General features: G+C 43.4%; 1 protein-coding gene across 3 annotated transcripts in view; it reads right to left on the bottom strand.

Moving 5' to 3' along the window:
- Positions 1-14,504, bottom strand: part of ankrd50 (ankyrin repeat domain 50) — a 37,645-nt gene extending 23,141 nt beyond the window's left edge. Inside the window, exons 1-3 of one of the 3 annotated variants that reach the window (XM_086222285.1) lie at positions 14,152-14,503; positions 12,274-12,587; positions 11,465-12,055 (exon numbers count right to left, since the gene is read on the bottom strand). In XM_086222285.1, the coding sequence (XP_086078411.1) occupies positions 11,465-11,970 (506 nt within the window). In that variant the 5' untranslated portion in view covers positions 11,971-12,055; positions 12,274-12,587; positions 14,152-14,503. Of the gene's footprint in view, positions 1-11,464; positions 12,588-14,151 lie in introns of all 3 variants that reach the window. The other 2 variants (XM_086222286.1, XM_086222284.1) reach the window with 2 other exon arrangements.
- Between the last annotated feature and the right edge of the window lie 13,252 nt (positions 14,505-27,756).

Consider the following 27,756-nt stretch of genomic DNA (forward strand, 5'->3'; position numbering starts at 1 on the left):
TAATCAGAATGAAACTTGATTTGAGACAAGAGACGGCTTCGGGGTATCTGAGGCTTTTCATGAGAAGCCGTCGCACAGCTAAAATCGGTCACCTTCCGGGTGATGGGACGGTCTCTTTAATTACCACTCTTCCTTAATGGAAGTGACATCGCTTGTAAGCTTTGTAAGGTAACACTAAAATACTGTTTTAATGAGACTTCCTTTGGATGCTCAACAGTCTGTCACTAACCCTGCACCTCCTAAAACCATTTCATTTTTGAGTATATTCCATTTAATCTTGCATGTTAGCCCGGCTTCATTATCTTCCAGCACACAGGAGCTGAAATCGCTGGGGTGATGTCCAAAGTAATGAGACTGAGACACGCAACCGAGGCAATTTGGGATTTTTCATTTGCTACCACGGCACAAAAGTATTAACACATAAATTTTGTTGACTATTTCATACAATAATATTTACTTTGTTGAGAATAGTTTGTATGACTGATGATTGGAATTGAAAATGGTGTTAACAGCCACACAGCATACATTATTAGCTTGAAGCTAATGGAGCCCGGCTGCTGACATGAGTAAAACTAACCAAAACGCTGGTTTATATACTTTCAAACACATTGTCCAGCATAATCAAAGGATTCTTTATCCTTCTGGATGCTCTATAATCCACAAACACTTTGATTTGAGCTTAGAAATAAAGAAAGAAACAAGAACATTTCGGGTTCAGCGTTACTGTGAATGAGCGTTCAACCGAATGCTAACGCTAACGCTAAATGCCAATTTTGAACAGTTTCTCTGTTGTTCGCTCTCAGTCTCCATTAGCTTCAAACAAAACAAATTGTGTCAGGCATTTTCCAAATGCTTAGGTAAACAAAAAGTCATGCAGGAGGAGAAAAAAATCTATGTGTGGGTTCAAGGTTGAGGGAGGTTGGATGAAACATCCCTTCGGCTCTTTGCAGCGTCTTTTCAAGTGCCTTCCATTGTGTAAAGAAATCAAGAGCTACAACATAATGTCAATGTTCCAGTGGGAATGTAGAAACCTACAACTAACCTGTCTGTTCGAATTTAAAAAAAAAAAAAAAAAATGGACGATGGTTACTGTTCCCTTCAGTGCCTACACACAAAAAGATGGTTCCAAAACTTCTTCGGCATATAGAAATGAGCTCGCTCGCTCCCTCTGACGGCTGCAGCCCAGAGAAGCTGCAGTGCCATCTGGGAGCTTTGCCAAAAGGAAGGTCCATCCACAGGGGTGAGTGTGTGTGAATGGTTGTGTCTGAGGCCACGTTGCCTACTGAGACAATCAAATCCTCAGTGACAGCAAGCCAGCAAAACAAAGAGCCATTCTTCTCTCTCAATTCAGCTACTTTTGGGCTGTCAAAAAAGAGTCAAAGGATAAGAGCTGCAGACAAAGAAAACTCCACGGGGCTACGGCAGATGGAAAGAAACCAATTGCAGCAAAAGCAAATTTGCCATATAAACATGCAGCATACCTGAGCCAGAAAAATCTGAAGTCAGCCACTCACTGTGGTCTCGGGACATTTGTACTGACTATTTGGTTCTCGTCCAAGTCCTCAACATATGCCCAAGTTGATGCCAGTTGCTACTCAAGATGAGAAAAAGGAAGGCCGGGTGTGAAATGCATCTAATGCACTTGCCATCTGTCATGTTGTGTTTGCAACTACGGTGGCCGTCGCTCCCACCAGCGCGTGCAAACTGAAGCTTTCACTGTGATGTTTAGTGAAGATGTCTGGGCTGACAGGGCAGAACCGGGCGCCACGCCAGCTTCCTGCAAATTTACACAACTCATTTCATAGAGCAGGTGCATGCAGAGCGAACACTGACCAGGGTACAGCTTAAAAACACCAGCCATGTTCAACCTGACCCCGCTCTGTTAATGTATGAAGGCCCAGCCGAAAAGCCTGCAGGTTCTCTTTGCACCACGAGGGAACAGACAAACAGGTCTTTTCATTAGAAGAAACCTCATCGCTCGAGCCAGTTTGGAGGCAGCTTCTTAGAGTCCGGACAGCCCGGTGGAACAGAGCTGACTCACGCACCGCCTCGTCCAGAGGGAAGCAGTCGATTCTTACAACATGCAGAACATCACTCTAATTGTCTTGTTCAAAGTAATCACATGGACGAGGACAGTAAGAGCGGCTGGTGCTGAGAACAAATGCTCCGAACATCCGGTCTCAGATACTTTGTTATCATCTTTCTCCAGCTTTATCTGATTGGACATAAAAATGTGAATCTAAGGCTTCATTACCCCTTTTGTAAGTGCTGAATAAAGCTTGTTTAGTGAAGCTTTTTACAAATTAGGGGTTGGATGCAGAGTGGTGGACGCACGGGAGGGTATGCTAGCAGAGGAAGGACAACGTTTGTTTGTGCTGAGAGCCTTTCATTACATAGACGAACCCTCTCAGGACATCAAACTTGCAGTAGCCCATTAGTTATTTTTCAAAAATACAGAAATGGTCATTACATTCATTTGTTTAAAATGACTGAGCAGAGATACGGGCAGTGATTCCAAACCTTTTTAAAGTTTAAATAAGTTCATCAAATGACATCAAATCCAGTCGGACGTAGAGTGACGTCGCATGTCTGAGCGGGTCGGTCACATGTGGGCTTCAGTTTTCAGCCCTGACTGCATTCAAGTTCTAAGCCGTTCTGCTTCAACCAAACCGACCAAAACACAACCCAGGGTCCGATGTGCATACGGGAGCTACATGATTTCAACTCCATTGCAAAAGGAAATTCAGGTCAGAGTGAGTGACAATGCACTTTCTGAATTAAACCTCAATAAAAAACAAACAAACAAACCAAGCGTTTGTTGAGCTGTTCTTCAAAACTGGACACAGCTACGTGATTCAGGAGTGGTAGTGGGATTCCGTACTGGATCCAGATCTGATACAGAACATTTCCCTCCATCGGGGCCAGATTTAAAAAAGAAATATATATTCTTCGAGTATCGTGCCAAACTCAGGAACCATTCTGGTGCTGCTGTAAAAATGTCTCTTTCTGAGCTTGAATCTCCCGAGCACGTCCTCATATAGAACACAGCCACTGATGTTCAAGCAGCTGCTTCTAACACACATTATCTCACTTAATGACAAAGCTCATCAGCTGAAAACAAAAAAAACAAAAGAAAAAAATCCTGCTGGACAATGAGAATTGGATCTCCACTTAATGGATCTGCACAATCAATTCTGTGCTGGATCCCAAGCAGACAAATGCCTGTAGCTGTCTGCGAGACAAAGTCCTGGAGTCTGCTTGGTCAGGAGGAACTAAAGAGCGAACGAGTGCCAAATCAAGGTGACTTGCACTTTAAAAACAATTCTTACAACACCTCCTCGTGTCTCATCCTTGAGAAGATGAACTGAAGTGAAATGGTGATGATGTTTTTGGTTCTAGACTCTGATCACGTCACATACAATCATCACATTCTTTCTGAGACTGAAAGTGCCGGCTGTCTCCTGAGACTTGTCCAACCCTTCACTCCACCCTTCAGCTCAGAAGAATAACTATGACTTCTCCTGGCCCGTTGTTGTGCTGCAGCAAAGATTTCTGAAGTACCACAGAAAAGCACCATAGCTTTGGAAAACTGTCTATCAGTTTTCTAACTTGCTTGAGTTTTCTTTTGCAGTAAAAGTTAATGTGCAAAACAGGGGATAGATAGAACTCTTTTAATAAACTATGAATCAGTGAATCTTTAATCTCATGTGGCCGACCAGCTGTTTCCACTGCTGGCATCTTCCCAGATATTCCCAAACTCTGGTTCGTCCGTCTGTTGCCTCTGAACAGCATGAAACATGGAGGAAAAAAAAACAGCGGACAAGGCCTCTAGTGTTGCACCATTTGGTGGAAAAGTCATATTGTGATTATTGTGTACAACAAAGCAATTGTGATAAAATGTTATGATGAGCCTACTTGTTTTATTACCAAGAAAAATGAAAAGTAAAGCATTTCACAACTCAAACATGTATTACATAGCATAAAAAAACATTGTTTTGAAAAATAAGGCAGACTCTGCAACATTTATGCAGTTACAAAATGACAAATACTTTTCTTTTTTGTTTCAACGGCTGTAGATGGGTGCTCTGCTCCTACGTCTGTGTAGCTGCCATGTTTAGCGGAACATGTCACCAAACATACCTCAATTGCGTTTCATTTTTTTTGTAATATCTGATTTTAGCTTAAATTTCACTTGACAAGTACTGAAGGTGAAAGTACCAAATATCAAAATGGACTAAACTATTATTTCAACCTTTGTAATGAAACCTAGTCGTGATTTGCAAAAAGTGTAAACACAGTGCACCTTCTTCTGCGGCCAGCACACATACCTCAGATAACTACACCAAATCCCCCGAGCTCCTCCCAGCCCAGACGAGGTGTGCATTCCTGGCCAGCTATCCAATACTGTCAAGGGAATCTGAAATTTCATCCGTTTCAACCCCCCTCCCTCCACCTCCCCGCTGACACTGCTGCCACAGTTTGCCTCCAGAACACACTCAGCTCTACTTGTGCTTTCCTCACACCCCCGATGGCGCGCGCGCGCACACACACACACACACACACTTTTGTCAAGACTTCAACAGCAACTGGTAAACCTGCAAGGTGTCTTTTGCCGGCCAAGGCGGGATTATGTACACAGCTTTAGTCCAATTCAACAGATTTAAGCGAACAAAGAGAGCATTGTGGGTTGTTGGGCACTGCTTCATAGTCAGCTCTTTACTGTGAATGTTGGGGTCCTGCATAAACACAAACAAGTATAAGCAGTTTCGGGCATTTCATTTTGCTTAAAAAGACAGTGCTGCATATTTCAGAGCAACAATGAGCAGAGTTGTTGCTCATTTACAAGCTGAACAGGGCTTCTTACCTTCATCTATGCTCTTTAAGTCTGATTATGGCAAATTTCTACCTCGTTATAATTTGAAACCAAGGTTTGAGCCTTTGTGAATATGGAAAACACTGTTCTAGCTCCCCAAAACTTAAGGATTCTTGTTTCCATCGTTCCGACCACTCGAGCAAATTCAAGTCTGCACAAGAAACTGAAATTCAATCAAAATTGCGAATCGGCCCACTGCAGTTTTCCAGTTGCAGGAACATGCAATATTTGCACAAGGCAACTTGTGTAAAGAAAACCAAAACATCTTCAGATCCCCACAAAATCCCACCGTTATCATTCGAATTGTGTTTTCAATGAGAAAAAAGATGCAAAAATGAACATTCCTTCATTCCCTTCATACAGCAATTGTAATATCAGTCAGAATAATTAAAATTTGACTTTTTTCATAATTATGCAGCACTTATCCTTGGGTTTTTTTTCCTTCATTTTTTAATATGCCACAGATTTAATTATTATCCACAAAGTTACACGAGTATGTTGCAGCATCCAACTTGTACCAAAACTTTTTCTATGAGCTGCGATTATACAACTTCATAAATGAGCCTCATTTATGAGGACAACAAACAAGCACATGGGCTCATCCACACACACACACACACACACACACACACACACACACACACACAGAAAAACCCTTGCATAAACACACACACCATTCGGCGGTGGTGTGGAGACAGAGGCTGGCCACAGATTGCTGAGTCACCGTTGCAGCCACACTACTGCTGCTGCTGTTTCTCCTCATTTGCTCAATTGGAGTTGATGCGTCACTCTGGGAGTCTTTCTTCTTTTTTGTACTAAAACGAGGCCCTAATCTCCAGCCAGCTTTCCACAGCCGTGCACCACATGAAAGGTACGGGCAGCTTTCATTTAACGTCCCTTGACCCCAATAACTAGGACCGCCCGATGTGCAGCAGTCAAAAAGTCAACAGGGGAAAAAAAAAAAAAAAAACCCAATGGGTTTGGTAATGTTAGAAATCAGAGAAAAGAGGTACCTGACAGAAAAATCGATATATTCTTCTCTATCACCATTTCCTACAATAGCAGGAGCCAAAATCTGGAATTTACTGTGGAAAATGTATCTCTACTGGAAAGCTCCCAGCTTCCCACTTAAATCACACTTGCGCTTGATTTGATTATAAATGATCAACTAGAAAGCACTCAGAGAGCACCAAAGAGGCTGCGTCCTGCCAACAACTTCAGGATTTAACATCTCACGCAAAACTCCGTCCATGGTAATATTACCTCTCTTTCAACCGTATGTCATCCAATTCTCTGCATTTGTTTTTGTTTTTTTTAAGATATCCTGCAAACAATATAGCTAGAATGCACGAGAGCACACGCCTGGCATCAGAGCCGGAGGAATTCCAATATCTAAAATCGATCAACACTGCAACACCAGCACAGAAATGGAAACGGTCCCAACAGCATGAGGCATATTAGGCTCAACCCAACGCGCAGCTTTAAGTCAAGGTTTTTCATGCTAACAGACTATATCAGGTATCAATGATATATAGAGAAGCAACAAACAATGCTTCACACGGAAATATTCAACGCAGCTGTGACACTTTAGTTGTACAGTATAACTGAACTGCAGCATCAACTTCTATCCAAAAAAAAAAACACTGCCAGAAACCTCAAATCTTGTTCACAAATTTAAACCCTGGCCATTCATCATTTCTGAAAGCTGTGCCCTTTACAAAGAAATAGAACCGGCTACATTTGAAGGTGAAGGCACGCTCGACGGAGAGCAGGCCCACTACAGATCCATCTAAAGTCACACCTAGACCAACCGGCGGTTTTGTCCCATCAGCAAAAACAAACCTGATGGAATTCGTTTGCCCCACATGACTGGGTTAATTCCACCTATTTGAAGCCAACTCTTTTGTCCTGAAGGAAAAAGAATGAGGCATGTTGGAAGGCTGGAGGGTGACTGGCTGTTGAAAACACAATAAATCATTAAAACCGGCGAACTCCAGTCAAAACAAGGCAGTGGCCTTTATAGAAGGCTGAGACAGAGACGACTGCAGATGTGACAAAAATGGAGAAATGCACTTTGGCTTCGTCTTCAAATATGAAATGTGAAGATAAAGCCAAGAAAATAGTGCCTTCAGTGATGGCAGCGACAAGAAAGGCAAACTGCTTTTAATCGGGGAAACTGTGACCTTTGCTGTCACCCATCACATTACTTTCACAGTCCGGATCAAATGGAAGCCGCAGTGCTATTTTCCTCCACATTTCTCAGCTTTCCTGTCAAAATCAAGTGGATGGAGAGAGACTTGCTGCAGTGGCCGATAGTCTTGCCATCCACCAGTAAAGCCAGAGAAGTGACTGAGCTAACCTCTCGTCATGGAGCCCTCGCTGAACATGATCGCTCAATTGCTACAGCAGCTTACGCGCTGAGAGCTGCACCAGACACAGCATCTGAGTCAGACCCCCGATTGAAGGCAGTGTGACGACTAGGTCGAACATACCAGGTGGTTTTCCTGGCCTCTCGTGGCTGAGTTGGTGTTAGCTGCACAGCTAACTGAGCAAACGGCCGCTACGACTACGACAAGTGAAGCTAACAGATCATCAGAGAACAACATAAACCAACTTAATATTAGATTCCTTGTCATCTTATCAAAATAAGCTGTTATACTGAAAGAAAATCCAGTTTTTCTCCCATCTCATTATAAAAACATTCAGACAATAACTGAGGCAAAATCTCTGCTGGGGGGGTGGATTCATGGTTCACTTCATTAATCTGACAGCTATAGATTTTAAATACTGCACAAAGGATAAGCTTGTAAAACAGGATATATTGTTACAGATTAAACTACACAACAGTATAGACGGAGCAAATTAGCTCTTTAATCTGACACATAATAACATGGATATACAGTAATAAGTACTGTGAGAAAAGAGCACATCAGCAGCGCTCGTTCTATCAAATAAGCACTTTTATTTTTCATCCAGTAACACATTTTGATATTTTCCCATTATGATCCTGTATACACGTTGACCTTGCAGCTCTTCTGTTGTGTAAAACGCGGCAGACCAGAAAATGTCGGCTGCCATTGTTTACAGTAACCATCGACAGAAATGGCCACTCAGTTTCTTTCGTGATGTTAATTTCTCACATGTCCTCACACTGAATATGACAGTTCAGTTTGATTATCTCCTAACGAGTTGATGACACGAGATAAAGTCAAGGACACTTTTAATTTATTAGAGTGTCCAAGCAGAGACTCAACCTCCATCAGGATCTGATAACTTCAGTGTGGTTCTGTCAGACCAGTACTATGTGTTCTAATGTGTTTTATTGTTTACTGACATCAGATTACACCCCCTTATCAACCCACAGCCTCCTCAATGCAATGAACACATTATGTGAAACAAATGGAACAGACCAAGGTTTCATGTTATCAGGAAATTTCAGATTTTACACTCAGTTAATTTGGACTGTTGAGCCATTTTTGAACCCTGGAACATGAGCAGCACCCTAAGTGCCTCCAGACACCTCCGATCAACTCCTTAACCCTTTTAAAAAAAGGTCACAGCAACGGCTTATTGCTTCTAAACGTGATGAATTTGTGAACGACTTCAAGGAGAAGACGGCCGACACAAAGCCTCAACAGCTGAAGCATCAGTCGGCGCACACGTGAAGACCTGCTGCTAACACAGTTTGCGGTGCTGAAACCCTGAAGAGTTTCCTCCATGTGAACCCCAATCCCAACCTCCTTGTTTCAAATTTGTGAGCAGGTCTTCATCATTTCGTTGTTCTCCACAGCTTCCAAGACTGCACTTGTGAAGCAATGGTAAAATAAACAGAAACAGTCACCTACGCAGTAGGAACCTGATCTGACATCAGTCCAGCCGGTGATCTGAGGTTTGAGCTTGACGGCTCCTGCAACCAAGAGAGTTTTGTAGCAGCGGCCACAAACTGTGACAGGTGAGGTAGTCGAAAAAAGAAAAAGTCAGACGCTAAAAAAGGAACGGAAATAAGCACTGGTCCAGAATCCAGGACCTCCAACTGCTCCCGATTCAATGCACACCTATTTTGTTATTAGACATATTTTTGTCTCTCTTTATTTTACCTTTTTTAATCTAATTGATCATGTTCATGTTATGTTGTGCTTCGTGTGGTTTGTCTGTTTTTTCTTTTCCCCCATTGATAAAAAACTAAAGTACAATAAACGTGAATAAAATTTGAGCCTACAACGTCAGGGGTCCGGTGAGTTCCTGGTTGCAGATGCAGATGAGCCAGTTGTCCAGCATGGATGTAAACCGGTGTCTGAACCAGTTTCACTGTATTAACACACGACTGGTGATTACTATCAACAAACAGACTTGTTTGTCTTTGACTCGGCTAAAGAATTTGGCAGGGCCTCTTGCAGGCAGTCACTAGCTAAAATCACAGCTGGAACAGGGGCTGGTGGAGGTTAAAAGCTCCCCGAAAAACCTGTGTTGAATAAGACTCTTCACCAAATGAGGCTCTTACAACTTTTACTGAGTTAAACACAGCGCTGAGTGTGTTCAATCCAAACCGGCACACCTGTCTGAGAACGTTTAGGTCTGATTTAAATGAGCTCACACAATCAAGGAATAATAATTCAGGGTTTACGTCCCTTCCATTCCGTGCACTGTTTTTATCTTCCTGTGTCACCGTCAGATACGGCTGACACTCAGAGCTTCCTGACACCAGATAGCATCTATAACACCAGAGGAGCTGTTAAGATTATTTGTGTATAACGGTGCCTGGGACGCGTTTACACCTGAGATGGCGATAAGGCATTCACCGAAGTGCTTAGTTGGCTCAAAAACAAAGCAAGCTGTGATGATAAGCCTTGTGTCTTTGTTGCCGGCTGATTTAGAGCCCAGAGGCTTCAAGTGCTGAAGAATATTTGTTTCGTGAGGCAAAGTCTGCAAAAGACCCTCTCGACATCCAGCGTGACGAAGTGCAGAGCTGAAATGAAAAGTACGTCCTCGCCGTGTTTATGTTTCTATGATAACCTGCCTTTTATCTGCCAGGGTCAAACTAAAGTCAGCGTCGTCGGTAGAGGCTGCACGATTACGAGCAGATGACAAGACAAGCACTCGCTTCCTTGGGAACGAGTGTGGCTCGAGCTGTTGACTCCGGCCAGTCTTTAAAAAAAAAAAAAAAAAAAAAAGATTTACCTTGCTGAACATTTGACCTACTTTCCCCCTCCGAGTGTGATGTTGAGATGGTGCAATAAGCGTCACCAGATGGCCAGACAAGAAACGTGAGAGTTCAGTGCAGCATTCCAGCCTGTGTTGCGCTGACTGCCTGACCTCTACCGTGTAGACAAATCGTGCAAGTCACCCACATACGCGGCTCCTTTCAGAGCCTCCACCTACAATAACAGTCCATCTTCATCACTTTACATGCCCGGGCAGGACGCCGGACCTCCACAAGCCTACTGTGCCTCGGTTTCACATGTGCGCTTCATCTATCTGCAGCACTGTCACGCAGGACAGCCAGTGGCAGTTCAAAGCCCAGTCCTCAGGAGTCCACCTGAGCTCAGCCGCCTGCCACTTGAAAATATCCAGCCTTTCATGAGTCAGAGGCCGAGGCGGGACAGTCCCACCCAGAATGCCTCACCAGGGGGGAAAACCAACACAGCCATGACATCAAATAAATAGAGAGGCTGCTGAGGTGGAGCTATGCAATGAGTGTGAGCAACCGTAAAAAATGGGGGAGGGGTGCACCAGGGTCAGGAGGTGGAGAGGGGAAGCAGGGGGAGGGGCTGGCTTTGCATTTTACATTTCCAGGCAAACCAAATTCCTAGATTTTAAACATTACCTGGAGGAGGAGGAGGAGGAGGAGGACAAACGCGTCGAAAATATGACATATAACAGTCTTAGAAAAAAAGCTCTTCAACACACAAACACGCATGAAGCTGCAACAACTATTTAATTACAGTTACTCACTCTTTATTCATCAAAAGCACCGATTGGGAAATTCTTGGCCGGTATTGATATGTTTCAAATAATAGTTTGGCTCTTAGATTTAAAAAAAAAAAAAAAAATCCCCAGAACAGTGTATAATGCTCCATAACAACTAAAGCAGTAGACAGTCACAGTTGAGAAGCTGGGACCAGTAGATCATAGCCAGTATAATTACTCTAAAACCAGTAAACAACAGATTATCAAAACTTGCTGTGGACTCATTTCCTGTCAGTCACCCAAGTGCTGAGCACGCGTGTGGAATCATCTCAACTCTCTAGTTGAAGCTACTTTATTTCTTTGAAACTAGATGCAACACATCCAGACCCGATGTGACGTCAGTGTCATTTATCGATTTGTTTTTTTTAAATATGTCCTGGACAAAAGAGCAAATGCAAGTCATCTTGAATAAAAAAGCAAAGGTCTGAGCTTTTCTTGTTTGTTATGTCATGATTCTCTTACAGAAGCAGAGAAATAAAGGCTTTAGTTTCTTTCAGAGGACCCTCAGGTTACGGGTTATATTATTTACAAGAATACATCATGGTTTTCTAGGTGTGTTTTTTTTTTTTTAAGGTTCAAACGGGTTCAAGAAGGCGGTGGAGGAGTGGATCTGAGTGTCCTTACCTCTTGAAAGCCTCTGTGGGGTTCCTCTCACACTCTCCAGGCTGTAACACTCCCTGCACCGCTGGGTCCCGCACCTTCTCCTCATATCCCGACACCAGCCCGCTGCGGCAGATCTGACCCACCAGACCTCGAATGAACCCGCCAACACACAGCGTGTCCGAGTCATCTGCCCGGCAGAAGTGGAAGGCCAGGCTCTGTTGGTGCAGCCCGCGGTGGGCTCCCTGGCTCGACGTGGGCCATAACAGCTCAGAGCACAGTGCAGTTTTTCCACTACCTGGACCTCCTACCAGCAACACCCCCCAGGAGTTACCGGCTTTTGTGGGACCTGATGTCAGGCTGCCGGGGTTGGATGCACCCCCAACAGGCACCAGCGGGGGCTGCTTACTGGGAGTACTGGCCACTCCACTCAAGCTGTTGGTTTTCTCCTGGAGGCAATGCTGGATCTTATGGAAGACCCATTCCCGGCAGTAAAAGCGTTTCCCCTGCAGCAAACTGGTTTGGGCCATTTTGATCTGCTGTTCCACCTATTCCTCCTCTTCATATGGGTCCCTTCATCCTGCCGCTCACATGTTCAACTCCAACACGGACAGGCTGTAAATTTCAACATCCATTACGTCGGCTGCAAAAGAGCCTCTCAGAAAGCAGGTTGCATTTAGCTGTACTTGCCACTAAGAATCCAAAAATGAATACAGTTAAAAACAGCAGCTGGAAATGGCAGGAAAAAGCGGCTGAGCTATGGAGCGTTGCAGAAAATCTAGGTCAAAAAAAAAAAAAAAAAAAAAAAGGGAAATCAAATTTGAGGCTCTAACCATAGATTTTCCACCAGCTTTTTCCACAGCTTTCCCTCTGGTTGAACTGAGTGCTCCTTGTTATTATCGGTGTGTTGCTTTAGCATGGCGTTTGGCATGGCTGGGCACTCGCACCGACTCTTGAGTGCATCCACTGGCAAACTCAAGCCACCGCTTGATACACTTAGCCATGGGAGTTGCTGATATATTTCCAGTGATGCATTTCAGATGCTACCGGGGGGAACCGGAGCGTGTTTCCATTACAGTAACATGGACAAGACCGCCAGTGCTGAGTCAACTCCTCCAATAATATTAATCTAAGGCTGGCCTTTCCCCTGGAAAACACAGACAGAAATGAGGGCTACGTTAGGACAGGAACCAAACACAACCGTATGCAGTAGCACAGTTAACTGTTGAAGGACAGTGACTGAGACGGTTGATATACGTCAGTTCAAGGGATCGATCCCTCTAGGAACTACCATTAAAAAGGGGACCATTGTTTGTATCTCCTACTTGCTAGGGCTTTGACCCATACTGGTTTGGTACTCCTATGGGCCCATCAGGCCGGCGGCCTCTAGGATCCGCGCCAGTTGCAGCTGGTAACGTCATCTCAATGCGCCCAAGTCTACTCGTCCTGCCGTGCGAGGATGTAAGACTCTTCTTTGCGTCTGTTATTACGTGCAAGAAGATAGAAAGCCGGTTCTAAATCAGTCGTGCAAGCCGGGATAAGTGGAATTACGCTAAAATAACGAGGGGATTAGCCAAGCTGAATAACAGATAATGTGGATTATTTTATTACTGACTTTCTTGGCCGGGAATCGGATCATTGCTGGATTATATCCATCCCAGTGCGGCAGAACCAGGAGGAGACGGCTACCACATTAGGTACCAAAGTTTTGTTTCGACAAATTGTGTGTGGTGAGGCTAATAATAGTATGCATGCCATTTGAGTCTGGCATTTCTCAGTTTTCTATTTATAAGTGGTCTGGTTCAGTTCTGAGTGGGGCATTTCTGGGTCTCCTCAGGTTCTGGCATGAGTTCTTGGACCCGTGAAAACCTCTCCTCAACACTGCTGTGACAGCATTCTTGGAAGCCAACGGTCCAGTTTCTCTAGTTGACCCACTGATCCCCCTTCCTTCCTACGAGGCTGTAAACCTCAAACAGTTCACATCCGTCCTGAACTGCAGAGGGGAAAAACTGGAGGAATAGACCCCCTTCCTGCACTTATTGGGGGTCTTTGTGTGGAACTTAGACCCCACCTCAGTTTTAAAGGATTTTGAAACTGACCAATAAGATTAAATAATAATATTATGGAAGATTTTTATTTCTAATTAAGCTTCTCTCGATTTGATTGAGCACCCTTGTGCCCCCCCCCCCCCCCCCCCATCCTCACTGCTGCTTCTGGAGCAAATGCAGCCTTTCCAGCCAATACGCGCGCGCGCGCGGACACACGCACACGCAAGTCTTTCTTGTTACTTTGCAACGCTGCCAAATAACAAGGTTTTGCACAGGCTTTCCGTTGCCTCCTCGCTTCTGTCCGCGCATCCCACTCAAAGCTTTCCCATTAAATGTTGCATTATTCTATCAAGGGGTGTTTTGAGGCGGAAGGCGACAAAATAACCAGAGCAAACGACACGAATCACTCCGGTGACTGAGAAGTCTTTTGTATGGCCAGCCAGACAAACCTCACCCATTTCAGATACAATTTACACCTACCGGGGCTTTAAAAACCCCGCACGGACGAGCTCACAAATGCATGCATTCAGAGCCAAACTGCAAATACACAAACCAAGCCTGTCGTGCGTCTGCAGTTCACTAAACTGTTCCCCGAACTTCAATTAAGCCAAATGTGGAGCCTTTCACTATTTTCGGTACAGTTTCAAACGCAGCTCCTCTCACCTCTCGTCGATTCCTCTCGGTGTTCTGCCGGTGGGTTTGCCGGGTCCCCAGTCACAACCCTCTCCGTCCAACTTAAAACCCTCACCATGAACCATTCGACCGGTGCGATTCAAAGCTCAAATTTCTACATGCCGAGCAACGTTCACGTCTTTCTTTGAATCGGGCTTCTCCGTCGGTAGGTCGGTCGGTCGGTGGGTCGGTCGCTGCGAGCTCCTCCTGCTGCCCGACGCAGCTCCACAGTCAGGGAAGCCGACTGACTGACTCTCCGCCTCCGAAACACTCGACACTTCTCACTGCATGCAGAGCACACGCCAGAGAACGCCGCAAGGCCTGCTGGGACTTGTAGTCTTAACGCCAGGTAGCCATTAGTGTTCTCGAGGGGGGTTTAAGGCCTGGGTCACAAACTTCACGGACTTTTAAATGTGTAATATTGATAATAAATAATATTGTTTTCCTATCAGTAAAGCGTGTAACTTGTGGTCTTTTATTGTCTACAAATTTCATGGTAATTTTTGCTTTACATAACACTAAATTGTTAATTAAATATATTTACTTTCATGGATGAATATCAGCTATCAGGCTGATATTCCTACATATTTTTGTTTTAAAATCACCCGTATAACCACCATCATTATTATAATAGTCACCAGGAAGGTGATTCACAAAGGAAAATACTACATAAACCAACAATCAATCAACTGGACCGAGGAAGCACAAACAAAAAGAGGTTGAATAAAAGCAAGTCCAGAGAGAGAGAGCTGAAATATCTCAGGATGTAAGAGTCTCAGTTCAGCGAGATCCCTTCAAATAGAAACCAAGAAAAAGTTTGAAAACTCCAGAAATACGGCCTATGCTTCTGAAGTGGTCCAATATTAATTTTGTATTATTCATTCAACTCTTAGCTGCACTGATTTACTGTTCAATTTAATCTTGCCCTTCTCTAAATCTGCTTGCAGTAACTGACATGCTGTTGTATTACAGCAAGACAAACTCAAACTCCTGGCAATACCGACTTGAGACAATTGGTAGTAAGGCGTGGCGAGCCAGTACCTCTTCCCCATCAGTCCCGTCTTTTAATACATCGTATTGAAAAAAAAACCCCAAATATCTTATAAGAAAAGTTGAATAAAGTTGAAGAAGACTGACATTCAACTCTTGCCTCAGTGACGCACCATCGTTTATAAATTGCGGGCAGTCAAAGGCATTTAACCTCTGCAGGGCCATTTACACCTTGAGAGTTGCTGAGGTCACCTGGGGGTCACGAGTCCACCTGGCTGTCATGTGAGAGTCATAAGTCACGAGAGTGTAAAGAGGCATGAGAAGGTGTTAAATCTCTGGTCACTTACGAAACACCAAAGGTTTTAATTAGACGGCCTCATATCCACGGCAGTAATTACCTCCAGGATTCATTCCGTTGTTACTTTGTGATATTTTAATCATTTAAAGAGAGGAAAAACATTTTTGTATTTCAGCTAAATTTGACGAGGACGCGCCAAACCTTCCAATTAACGAGATTTGTCCCCGTTTGATTGACATTTTTGTGAATGCAACTTAACTTAAAGTGCAATTGATGAAACATGTTGTTGAGCTGGTGCTGGTAACTGTGTAGTCATCCGTCTGTGTAACAGCTTAACGTTAGCTTTGCGAATGCTAACGAATCATAAACTTTTTTTTTTTTTAACTGCAGAGTTCATTTCCAGCAAAAATCCAAGATCCAGAGTAAACATCAGACTGGCTTCGGTCGAAGGAACCCATGATGACGCCAACTTTTCATTTCTGCGACAACATGGCATATTTGAATGAAACTTGAGTGGGTAAGGATGTGCTCCGTTACACGAAAACGCTGAAACACGCAGTTCCTCTCATCTATCTTCATGGTGATCTCAGAGACTTTAGCACGGACCTTAACAGAGGTCTCTCGAGTGCACGTCCGCGTAAAAATGCAACCATGAAATCTTAGAACTTCTGTTAAAAACTTTAGAACTGAAATAGTCAACAAGTAGGCGCAGCCATTTTAAAAGGGATTTCTCTCCTTTTCCTCTTCCTACCAGCGGTGGTGCACCGGGGGAATGCAGCTTGATGCTTTTTGATCAAACTGAAAGCTGCTGATCTTGGAACGTGTTTATCACTCCCTCAAGAATCACTTCAGAGGAGATCCTCAGTGGAAGCTGCAGTCGGTTGTTAGAGCCGCTGATGTTGTTTGTCACAAGAAGATAATTCACTGTTCTACTGAACTCTCTTTCCCCTTTCTATTTTGTTCCCAGCTAGCCTGAATGTTCTGGGCGAAGGGTTTGGAAAGGTTAACGTTAGGTTGTTTGGCTTCAATTGGGATTAGGATTAAGGTTTGATTCGGGTTAAAGTGAAGGGTGAATACAAATCGATGGGAGACTTTAACCCAAAGACGTCAAAGGCCAAACAAGCAGATGTTTGGGGACTAAAAGTCTGGGAGAAAACAAACCTGTCCATGAGAGCTCTGCTCGAACACGATTTAAGATTCTGACAGGAAGGTCGATCCCCTGCACCACCGTTGCTGTAGATGACGCAAGTTTTGACGTGCAAGTAAGGTGTTGAGGTATTTTGCAGTTTATTCAATGTAGGGGCAGCAGCATTTCCGTGATCTATGACAGATTCAAATAATCGTTTCTGTGGTGATGATTCTTTTGGCAGTGTTGCAAGGAAGTAACTTATCAAGTTTCACGCTCACCAAAAGATGTATTCACAAGACCCTGCAAGAAGAAAAAGAGGAATTCATCTCCATACACGTCAGCGTCAAGAAAATTGAACTCAACCACTGTAAAACATCATTTTGGCCGGTCTGAAGCGCAGACCGTGACTTTAAAACCACTGGCTATGCAGTTAAAACTGAGTTTAGTGAAACTCTTTATCTGTAAGCAAGGTAAGTCTGTAAGTCTAAATTTGAGTAAACTGTCCAGCCAGGTGCTGAGGTATTTATACCGAGGTACTTTCTCGGGTAGTGTGCCATAAGTGGCAGAAATGTGGGCGAAAAGTGTCTGTTTAGTTTGAGTTTAGCACCAAATTATGGTTAAGTAGCTGAAACTGAAATAAATCAAATGAAGACATTCAGTGTCTGCTCAGGGAAGCAGTCGAATGCACGATTATGGCTAATATAAACCGTAAGACATGAGAACCGCAGGCCCCTCGTGGGCAAAATCCCATCAGCTTTACTGCTAATGTCCTTTATTATTACCTAACCTTTCACTTTCCCTTCGCTTTAAATCATACACTTTACATCGTTGACATTTTATTTTAACATTTGCTCACAAACCCCTGCAACCCCCTCACAGATGAACCTGGCAATGGTATAGAGTACTACACAGTTTACTGTATTATTGATTAAAAATGCAGTTCTGAAATGGATTATTCCTAATTGGAATATTAAAGGTAATTTATTATTATTATTTTCTTGGTTTTATCAAGGAAAAAATTTAAGCAGTGTTGGAAACAACCGATCTTCCTGCAGGTGGAGGTGAACATTCTCCCAGCCACCGTCCTCTGTTAGCAGAGTAGTAAATGTGATAGCCTGTCTGTCCTCACTGAGAACATCCTTGTTTTTGCCTTTGAAGGCGTTGCTTTAAAGTCTCCATCGATTTGTATTCACCCTTCACTTTAACCTGAATCAAAACCTTAATCCTAATCCCAAAAGCAAACAACTGTGAGTTAACCCTTCCAAACCCTGGCCCGGAGCATTCAGGGTAGCTGGGAACAGGACAGGGAGGGGAAAGACAGTTCAGTGCAACAGTTAATCATCTTCACAAGACATTTATGGAAGTAGCGATTATTTTTCTGTAAATAATTTAATGATTTTTAATTAAATTGAATCGACTGAAATAGATTAAGAGCACAATTTCCCCAACATTAATCATAGACTCAGAAGTAAAGGTGTAAATTTATTTGGAGCCAAAAACCAAACAATAATTCATTTCATTTCAGATTAAAAAAAACAAAACAAAACACATGTAGAAGAATAAAACCGCATTACAAACAGACAAATACATAAGCAAACTAAACAAAGCAAAAAAAAACAAAAAACAGACAAACAAACAAAAAAAAACAACTTATTTTCTCCACACCAGCCCTTCCATTGATTTGTGTGCTGACTGCACACGGCGCTGCTGGGAGTTGTGGTTTTTATTTATAACGGAGCAAATCGTTGTTCAGCTCCACCAGAAGAAAGCAGCTACCTGTGGATGGTTCACCAGGCTCTTAGCTAGCTCACTCCTGCCGTCCACTGCTCGGCTAGCTAATTTGTGTGTGCGCGTGTGTGTGTGCGCGTGTGTGTGTGGCTCGCCTGCTCTCTGCTGGTTTTGTTAACTTTTACAGCAGAAATTACCTTTCACGGGAAAACTTTGTTTTTCACAGCTGTGCTAATTGGCTAGCAGGCTAGCTAGGAAGTTAGCTTTGTGACAAGCTAGCATGAATGACTTAAATTCATGGTTTTCTGCATACTTGATATACTGCATGCGTCCTTCAGTTTACTATCGAGTTCGATTACTTTTGGTACATTCTTTGGAATGTGTGGTTATGATTGGTGTGAGGATCATTGGCGGTTGAGCTATTTCTTTTAGTGTCTGTTGCTAAATGTCCAAATGCTGGGGTCTGGCTATCATGAGAGCAGTACAAGCAGCAGTACTCATTGTATTAGGACACTGTACTTAATACTATATACTTGATATCATATATATATTAATATATAGCAGCTTCTTATATTTTTACTGAACTGAACATTGGTATCATCATTTGTGACGGGGAGTCGCATTCCAATTTGACACTATGAAGTTTTAAACTGTGTATCGTGTGTGTGATTGACTTCTAAAGCTGTTGGAGGTGCTGAGTACAAACTGAAATCATTATGTTAGAAAAACTTTTGTTTTGTAAGTCACATAAATTCAAGTTAGAAGCAGCAGTTTTTAATGTTCAACTTGTCTAGATGTCACTGGATTCTAAGCTTTGGCCCTTTTATGTAGCAGCAACCAGCAGGACGTTAACATACCTTAGCAAAGAGACTGGAAGCTGCTCGCTTGGCCCTGTTCGGTGTTAAAGTACACCTCTAGATCTTAAGTAAATCCAATTTACATTCAACTGGCCTCCAGTTGAATGAGCACATTTCTATTCCACATTGTAACCAGACACGAGGGCTCAGCGAAACACAAGTACTCTCCCGTCTGTCTGCCATTCCAGAACACGAGCCAAGTTACAAGCTCGACCCTCTCCAAAGGAAAACTGCAAAGCCTCATGTCGTCGTTCATTCCACTTTTTCACACTGTGCTCGATGTGTATCCACCACTACCACAGCCGCGTTCACCCATCTGCCGAATTCACATAATTACAGCAAGTTTTTTTTGTCCCCGTGCCGACTAAACAGACGTGGTCCAAGTGGGTCCTCTGGAGGCAGGATCAGCATGAGACGCCGTGATTATTCTCCCCTTTGTGAACATTCAGAAATATTCTCCACGTTGTTATTAACGGTGTGATGACGCACGTTTGGTGATTGGGGTTTGGCTGGCTAACGCTAGGTATGCTTTAGAATATTGAGTTGGACTGGTCCATGTCTTCTCTGCTTTGCGTCTCCTCTTCTCCCTGACTTGGCGCCTGCTCAGGAGTGCTGTAACAAGTCAGGAATGGAGGGACGTTATTGTGGTTGTTTGAAACTTGGCCTCATTCTGGGTTTAGTTAATTGGTTACGTTATTAATGGCATACAAAGGGATTCATATTGTCTCTGATATTCTGGAGCTAATTGATTTATATCTAATTGCTGACTGCCCGCTGTTTTTTCTTTATAAATGGAGGTTCATCCTGGGTGTTGCACATTGCTGACAGAACCAGTACCTCCTGAGTAGAGCTGACAGAAGCAGAAAGCGCTGGAGGAGTCAGCGAGGAGCTTAAGGTTTCTAAGTAACAGCAAGCAACAGTCAAATAATGATGACTAGGATGTCCAGCAGCCTTTGTGTTTGTGTTTCCTCAGAATACAGCACGTTTTATGAAGCATGAAAAAAAAAGTGTTTTTTTTAGCCTCAGGTACATCATTGTTTGTTGTTTTAACAATGTTAATCTGGCGAGGCAACTGGTAGTCACTGGCAAAGGAACAACAGATGCATAAAATGTCCAAAACCTAAATAAGAAAATGTGATTTTGACTCGCCATTCCCCTGGAGACCGTGTCCACGTGTCCGTGCAGGACAGTGAACCCCTGCTAGTTCCTGGTGGGTCTGTTGGTACCTGCACGGCAGCTTTCATCAGCAGTGTGTGAGTGAACGTGTGAATGAGTGAGTCTCTTAGAAAGAGAGGCACTACGAATTCAGTCCACTTACAATTCTACAAAAAAATTCTGGATTTGGAATCTCAGTTTAAAACTCCTCAAAAGTTATATGATGTGTATGCGGACTTTGAATTCGCAATGTAAATTTATATCATTTTTAAAGAGAAAAGCCCTTTATTTTTTGCCATATTTTTTAGCTCTTAACTGAAGCGACGCAAACAGATGGATTGTGGCACAAAGAGTGGTCTTAAAGGTGGTGGGATTTTAAGCACAAACAATTGAAACATACTGAAGTGTTGCAGGTTTTCTCAAAGGAAGAAAATGGAGAATCAAGGCGTTGCTTCTCCAACTGCATTAGAAGAAAGCAGCAATTCCTTGATCTTAATGGCCAACGGGACACACAGTCGGGTGAGGAAAATATGAGAGCGGGTTTAATGACATCATGCAAATGTCGCGGTCAAACATCGCTGAAGTGCTTTTGGTGAGATTTTCTCCAAGCAACAAACAGTTGTTGAGTAAATACCAAGTGTGCAGTGACAGTATCTCTGCAGAAAAACACAAAAACCATGTGCACGATTCAGGAAACACTGACTGATAGGAAGTCACAACCAAGATGGGGAACAATTATTACATTTACAGAATAACTGGCTCACACTGAAGAGTTGAGTTGAGTTGAAACCCAGTCAATAACTAAATATTCAGGTCACAGAGGCAAATATGTGTGCGTGAATACATATGAGGGATGTGTGTGTGTGTGTGTGTCCTGATTTGACATGATGTAGTGGGCTGACACTAGAATAGGGTGAGGAGACAATGCAGATGGGGGAGGGTTTCCTGTCAAAACCACCAGCCACCACCCCTCAGAATGTCTGTGCACGCTGCAGAACTGCAAATACTGCGTCATATTAAAGGAATGACTTCTGCACAATGACAGGCAAAATCAATATTTCACTACCCAGAATGATAATGTGGCAATAATGAACAATGAGGATGCTGAATGTGATAAGTCATGCGACAGCACTTCACTTGGTCTCTGAATAGAGGCTGAGTAAAACATAATTGGTAATCATGGAACCCGAAGCTACAGGCCTGTAAGCATTAATTTGCGAAGTATGGGGCAATGCTGCTACTCCACGAGTTCCCTGAGTGTGTGTGTGTGTGTGTGTGTGTCCCCAGCGTGCTTATATGGGAGAATTTCCTGCGTGTGTGTGTGTGTTTCATGAGTCAGAATGCAGAAATAATTCAGATGCATGATTAATTTCTGTTACTGTGAGCGATGATAAGCTGCATGAAAACAGATGAAACTTGGCGTGTACCTTGGTAGCGTTCACAGCCCATTTATTTATAGCAGCATTATTTTGTTGAGGTGATTTGAGGTGGCAGTGTTCAGCTCTGCTTAAGCAATACTGTGAACCCACCAAGGAATTGCACTGCAAAAAAAATCTGATAACCTGCGTCTTTGAGATTGCATTTCCTTAAAATAAGTGAAGAAAGAAGCTGCCAGCTCAGTATGTTCAAACTGAAGGTCAGCCTTTATTTCCCTCCAATGAACTACTCTTATAGCGGTACGCCGACACCGATATTTGAATGTCTGGATAATGAGCAACAGCAATGACACACAGATCATCTTCTGATAGCATCTCTTAAATCCTTATTTATAAGGTGGAAAAACAGAGAATTGTTAATGAAAACAGAACCTCCTCTGCGGAGGTAAAATCAGGACTTCCCCCTGCTGTCACAAATGATTCCTCTTAAACTAACAACATCTTTTTCATAGTATTCTGATTTGTGATCAGCTTCTCCACCGCCTCCAAGCTGCCAACGCCGGCTCCTGCACTGCCACGTGAGCTGACCTGGGGGCTTGTGGAGGTGCTTTTCAGTGCGAGAAATGACCTCAGCGCTCATATTTGGAACCATGACAGAAGACAACATCTATGAAGGAAGCTAGGAACAGTAAGCTAACATTAGCTGTTAGCAGTAACGACGTACACAACATGACATCAGCAGTCGTGGTTATGGGATCAATCATCAACAGGAAGGATGTCACTGTCGAAGCAACTTCACAACAGAAAATATCCCAAATGCATCATGGGGTTTTGGTTCAGGTTTTGAATGGCTGTTGGCAGTATTGTTCGGATTCATGGATCAGTCATCACCAGCCGCAGAAGTCTCATATCGGTCAGGCCCAAGGGAAATGCAGCATATTGGCATGTAGCGGTTCGGCGTTGGTGCAGCAGACTCGTGCTCGGTCACATGTGCAGCGTTGAGAGGAAGCTGCACCTGCTCTGAAGAGCATCAGGAGACAGCTGCTCATCCACCCCTTTCGGTCGCCACTCCAAACAGTGTTTTAAAACCATTATTATCCTCCAACCTCAACAAAAGTCCTTCCTCAGCTGCAGTGTTTCTCCTTGTGTACATGAGGGACTCTAAAGAAAATAATGTTTTTAGGACATTTGTTTCTCTTTTTTTTTTCCTCCAAAAATGTCACTGTAGCTTCCTTTGAAAGATTAAATTGCCGCGATGCTCTAAGGTGGCTGCTTATCAATGGCTGCACCACTGAATGGAACTATTTTGTGTGCTTTTTCTTTGCATATGTCGGTTTTCAAACCACGCTGTCTCTCCATGATGGCAGTAGAGCCCTAAGCCCTCTGAGATGAATAGAGATTTCCTTTTTTTCCCTGTCAGATTGGACAAGTCCTCCCTGCTCAGTATCCTCAGGCCAAATTCAAAGAGTTGACAGGCAAACTCCATGATTCAGATGAGTGACCCGTTGGAAAATGAGGGAGCACATTTGGCAGTTTCAAGGCTACTGAGCTGTGCGGAATTTGAAAGCAGAAAATGATGTTGTGTTTCACAGCTTTCCTGAGATGAGAGACACATGGTAATAAATATGTCAGGCATTTGGAGGCATATTTGGGTTGGGGTTTTTTTCCTCTTTGGTGGAAAAAAGTGATACGCATGCCGAGACAAAGAGATGCATTTCAGTTAGATTCTGGTTCGTCTGATTAACACATTGCATTGCAGAATTCTCTTCTTTGCGCCGCCGCTCGCACCTGTGTACATGCAGTTTTAAACACTTGCTAACCTGCAAGTAAAACCGACTGAGCCCTTTCATATTGTTGTTCTGTGTTTTTACCTTGGTGCACCACATTCAACGTCACAAAAACCGTCAACTCATTCTATCGGTTGGTTTTCTTTCATTTTTGCACAGTAAAGTGTGTTTGTGATCAGTGAAAGACGTTAAATCTCCATTATTATTAATATTATTATGATTATTATCGTCACTTCTGTAATTCTGCACACCGCAGTTTAACCACTTGAGATCCCTGGCAGTTTAAAGAGGAATGACTGTAGCTCTGGAGCCTCGTGTTTGGATAGTTGTGGTTGAGTCTGCATTTTTCTCCTGGCAGCACAAACAAAGCATTTACTTAATCATCAGCTCATAAAAGCTCTTTCAGCAACATCGTCCCACGTTCAGCCGCCACACACAACACTGAATGGCAGTGAGTCGTCTTCAGGGAACGACATGCTGATATTTTGACCATGAATCTTGATTGGATGCTATTTTGGTTTTAACATCTGGCATCTAACAGGGCCAGTTGGTTTGATGGAAGTCAAAGGTCAAACGGAAACCAATCTGAGAAGACTGACTTGTTGAATAGGTTAAAGTAAATATACAAAAGCAGCTATCAGACAGAGGCCAACCTGTCCTGCTCCCTTTTATGTATTTTCAAATGTTTAATTTCCTCTGGACACAGCGAGCTATGAAATCATTAAGTCCGATTGCTTTTATTGACTCGTCTCTGGGTCATGATCTGGTGTCTGTCTGCTGGAGGAACCGGTGTTTGCTCTTTCACTATGGGCTCGTCGAATCCAGCAGACTGGAACTAAAAACAACTCTCTGAAATATTTATGTCCCTGGAGAAGGTGTGTGTGTGTGTGTGTGTGTGTGTGTGTGTGTGTGTGTGTGTGTGTGTGGGGGTGTATGGAAAAGTGGCACAACGAAACATCCGACATATGCACTGCATTAAAGGTTCCTCCCCGGTGTGCCTGCAGGCGGCTTCTCTCTCTCTGACTCTCCATGATACCTTGACTTCTGTTGACTACTGAATTATCAGTGACACAAAATTAGATTCCTTGTGGATTATGTCATGGATATTCAAAGGGATTTGGTTTTTGTTGTTGTTCATTTTTATGTCCTTGCTGTGTTGTTTTTTTTGCTTCAAGAGATTCCAAAGAGAGTCAGAAAATCCCAACATATGGCAGCATCACAAAATCAGATGAGACAAGACGAGCACAAGCCAACAATGTAACCAGATTATTGAAGCCACAATGTTTGGAACCAAAACTGAAAAAGTAGGTCAAAGATGAACCTAGAAGTTGCTCTTTAAATACGACAGGTGTTGGACATGAGCTTTTGGGTGCTAATTTGGGGATTTTTCTGTCCTTTTATCACGATAGCTGCATAATACAATCTGCTAACATCTGGATTTAGTTTAAGAGGATGCAAGGAAGATGCACGGGGAACAAAATGGGATGTTGTCTGGCAGACAGCCCTCAGCGTCCTGCTTGGTACAAAACGCTACCATGGGAACCTTCCCTCCCTCCCTCCCTCAGCCACCTCCACAGGGTCTGCTTGTAGAAGCAGCACTGAGTGTCTCACCGTGTCCCTGAGGGAGACGCCAGCCGCCCTCCTGAGGAAACACCTTTTGTCCTCTTGTATACAGGATCTTGCTCATTTCGTACCATATTTCATGACCACCGATGAAAGCAGGAACAAAGACTGACCGGTAGAATGCGATTCGAATTACAATTAAAATCTAACGTGGAAGCGCTGGCATGGGCGCAGGTCCTGGAGACGGCTGTGAAAGTCGGGGCTGTGTGAGCCTCCAACAGCGTTTAATCACGGTCAAATTCAAACATGGCTGATGATGCAGAGACTCCCCAGGATGAAACTCTCCTGCCTGGTTCCTCACCAGTAAGTGATCCTCTTCCTCTGCTGCACTTCCCAGCCTCTTGTTCATGAACTACTTCCTCAGACTTTGTCTCAGTTTATCTGTAAAGTCACAAGAGATGGAAAGCTGCTAAATATTAAACCAAAACAAAAGATGAATGAAATTACCTGATAAATTAATCATCAAGTGGATTCATGAATGAACTGGGGGGGGGGGACTCTACATGAATACAAGTGGAGCACCTTGTCGTGAGGTAATGGCATCACCGCACTTTTCGTTCTCAAACTGGAATCCTATCAATAATTAATAGTAAAAGTAAAAATAGGAGTCTTACAACTCCACGTCGTCTTCAGAAATCCAGGACTCGGATACGGAATCGTGGACATTGTAGAACAGTTCATGCAGCTCGTGCATATTTAATGAGAAGTCTGCTGAAGGAGATGATAAGAGGTGAGCAAGGTGTGTGATGTTTGTTCCTGCGCACAGGAGGACTGAGTTTAAAATATCCTCCTGCTGTGTTTCTGTTACATAAGAGAAGAAGATCTAGGCGTCACTCCTCTGCTCCTCTCCTGAATCCTGAGCTTCAGTGGTGCAGGCAGCTTTTCTTCCAACTCACTCGCCTAAAGGTTTGACCCACTCCGAGCTCAGCGATACGTAGGTTTTAGTTCTTTTTTGCATGAACAGGGAGAGCTGCACGCACTGATGTAGGATCAGCTTTTGCCGCGTGCTCCCCTTAAATCTCACTGGAGGAAAGCAGCCTTCTCTTTACAGACAAGACAGGAGGCGCACCAGGCTTCAGGGCTTCCGTGTCACCTTTCAACATAGAGATCCATCTAAAAAACTCATGAAGCTGTCCTCATACAAGGATGACATAACTGATTTATTTAATCAACTGTGAGGATTTCTATTAATAGCGATGAATGATAATATTGGCATGATACCTGTTTAGGCAGGTATTAGTCGTTTTAAATAATAGGCATCACTTTCAGTCTGATACCCTGTTTTGCTGGCCTTCCCTTCTTTATCAAATGATGAGAAATATGAATAAATATATGATATATGGGCTTTCACATATGTTTTGGAACAATGTCCACAATGTTTAGTATGACAAATGGTGAACGTCCTATAATCTTGTTTTCTTAAGAATTGTTTCTGTTATTTGTTCAGCACTCTAAAGATATCACTATTAAAGCCTGTATGTTCTTGACCTAAACAGCAAAGAGCAAAAAAAAAAAAAGGAACCCATGTAAAAATATACGTACTTTATTATTGTTACAGCTCAAGCAGAGACAGAAGTACCTCTAAATGAGTAGATTCATTAGACAGGTGTTTTCCAGCACGTTTTCTCAGCCCTTGCTTGGACCTCTTGAAGGTCGAGGTTTCCACCGTTTTGCAGGAGGCAGCTGAGGTTGGACTGCAGTGGTCCGGGGGAGGGGAGGACGCACCTCATCCCATCTGCAGTGCTGTAACTCTGTCAGTCAGAATTTACCAGCACTAACACAACCCACATGCATGATGCAGATCAGGCGGCTACGGACTCGTAGGCTGCTGGATCCCTCCGCTCTCACACCAAGCCTGCAGGAAAATGATTCGCTCAAAATATCAAGAGTGGCTTAATGAAACTGAGCAGAAGTTCACGCTTTACTTAGTAAACTCCATTCTCCAAAGTGACCAACTGGATGTGGAATAAATAAATAAAATCCTTTGAAAACAAACAAATATTTGTTTCTTTCGTTGTGGCCTCTGTAGTTTATTGGCCTCCAATCAACATTTCTTCCTGTGTTTAGGGCGGAGCTCTTCTGTGTGTTTTTATGACCATGAAACTTGTTTAAAGAACACACACTCACAGCTGGAGCTGCACTCTGTGTTGGCCGAGGCCGTAAAGTCAATTAGAGCAACACAGGCCACTTCCACTCTGCACGTATTTGTGCAACAGTGTTTGTGCTTTATCCACTGGGAGCATCTTGCCACCACGCGCGGTTCCATCAGCGTTGGGTCCATCTAATGGTTAGCAGAACTCATCTGTTGGACAAGTTGGTTTGGTCAGTTCTGTCACGGTTTGTAGTGTTGGAAGAATTTTCTAAAACTCAAACCAAGAAAAAAGGCAGTTGGAAAATATGAAAGTGATGTGGCTTCCAGTCTGGCGTTTCTTTCGAAATCAGAATGAAGCGTTTTTTTTTTTTGTGTCTCTGAATCAAAGATGGAGATGAAGAACGATCAGAACAGAACTACACCCCCCACATAAGTCCTGATGGTACAAAAGCATCACTGTGTTGCGCTGGTCAAGGCTGCCGATAACACAAGGGCTTTGGGGGTTGCTCTGCAGTGACCTTGCAACAAATGGCTCAATTATCCGAGGTACCAGCAGCCTGC

This window comes from Aulostomus chinensis, chromosome 13 (assembly GCF_037954235.1).
Source record: "Aulostomus chinensis isolate RoL2024-O1b breed Wild chromosome 13, RoL_Achi_v1.0, whole genome shotgun sequence".
Taxonomy (NCBI): Eukaryota; Metazoa; Chordata; class Actinopteri; order Syngnathiformes; family Aulostomidae; genus Aulostomus; species Aulostomus chinensis.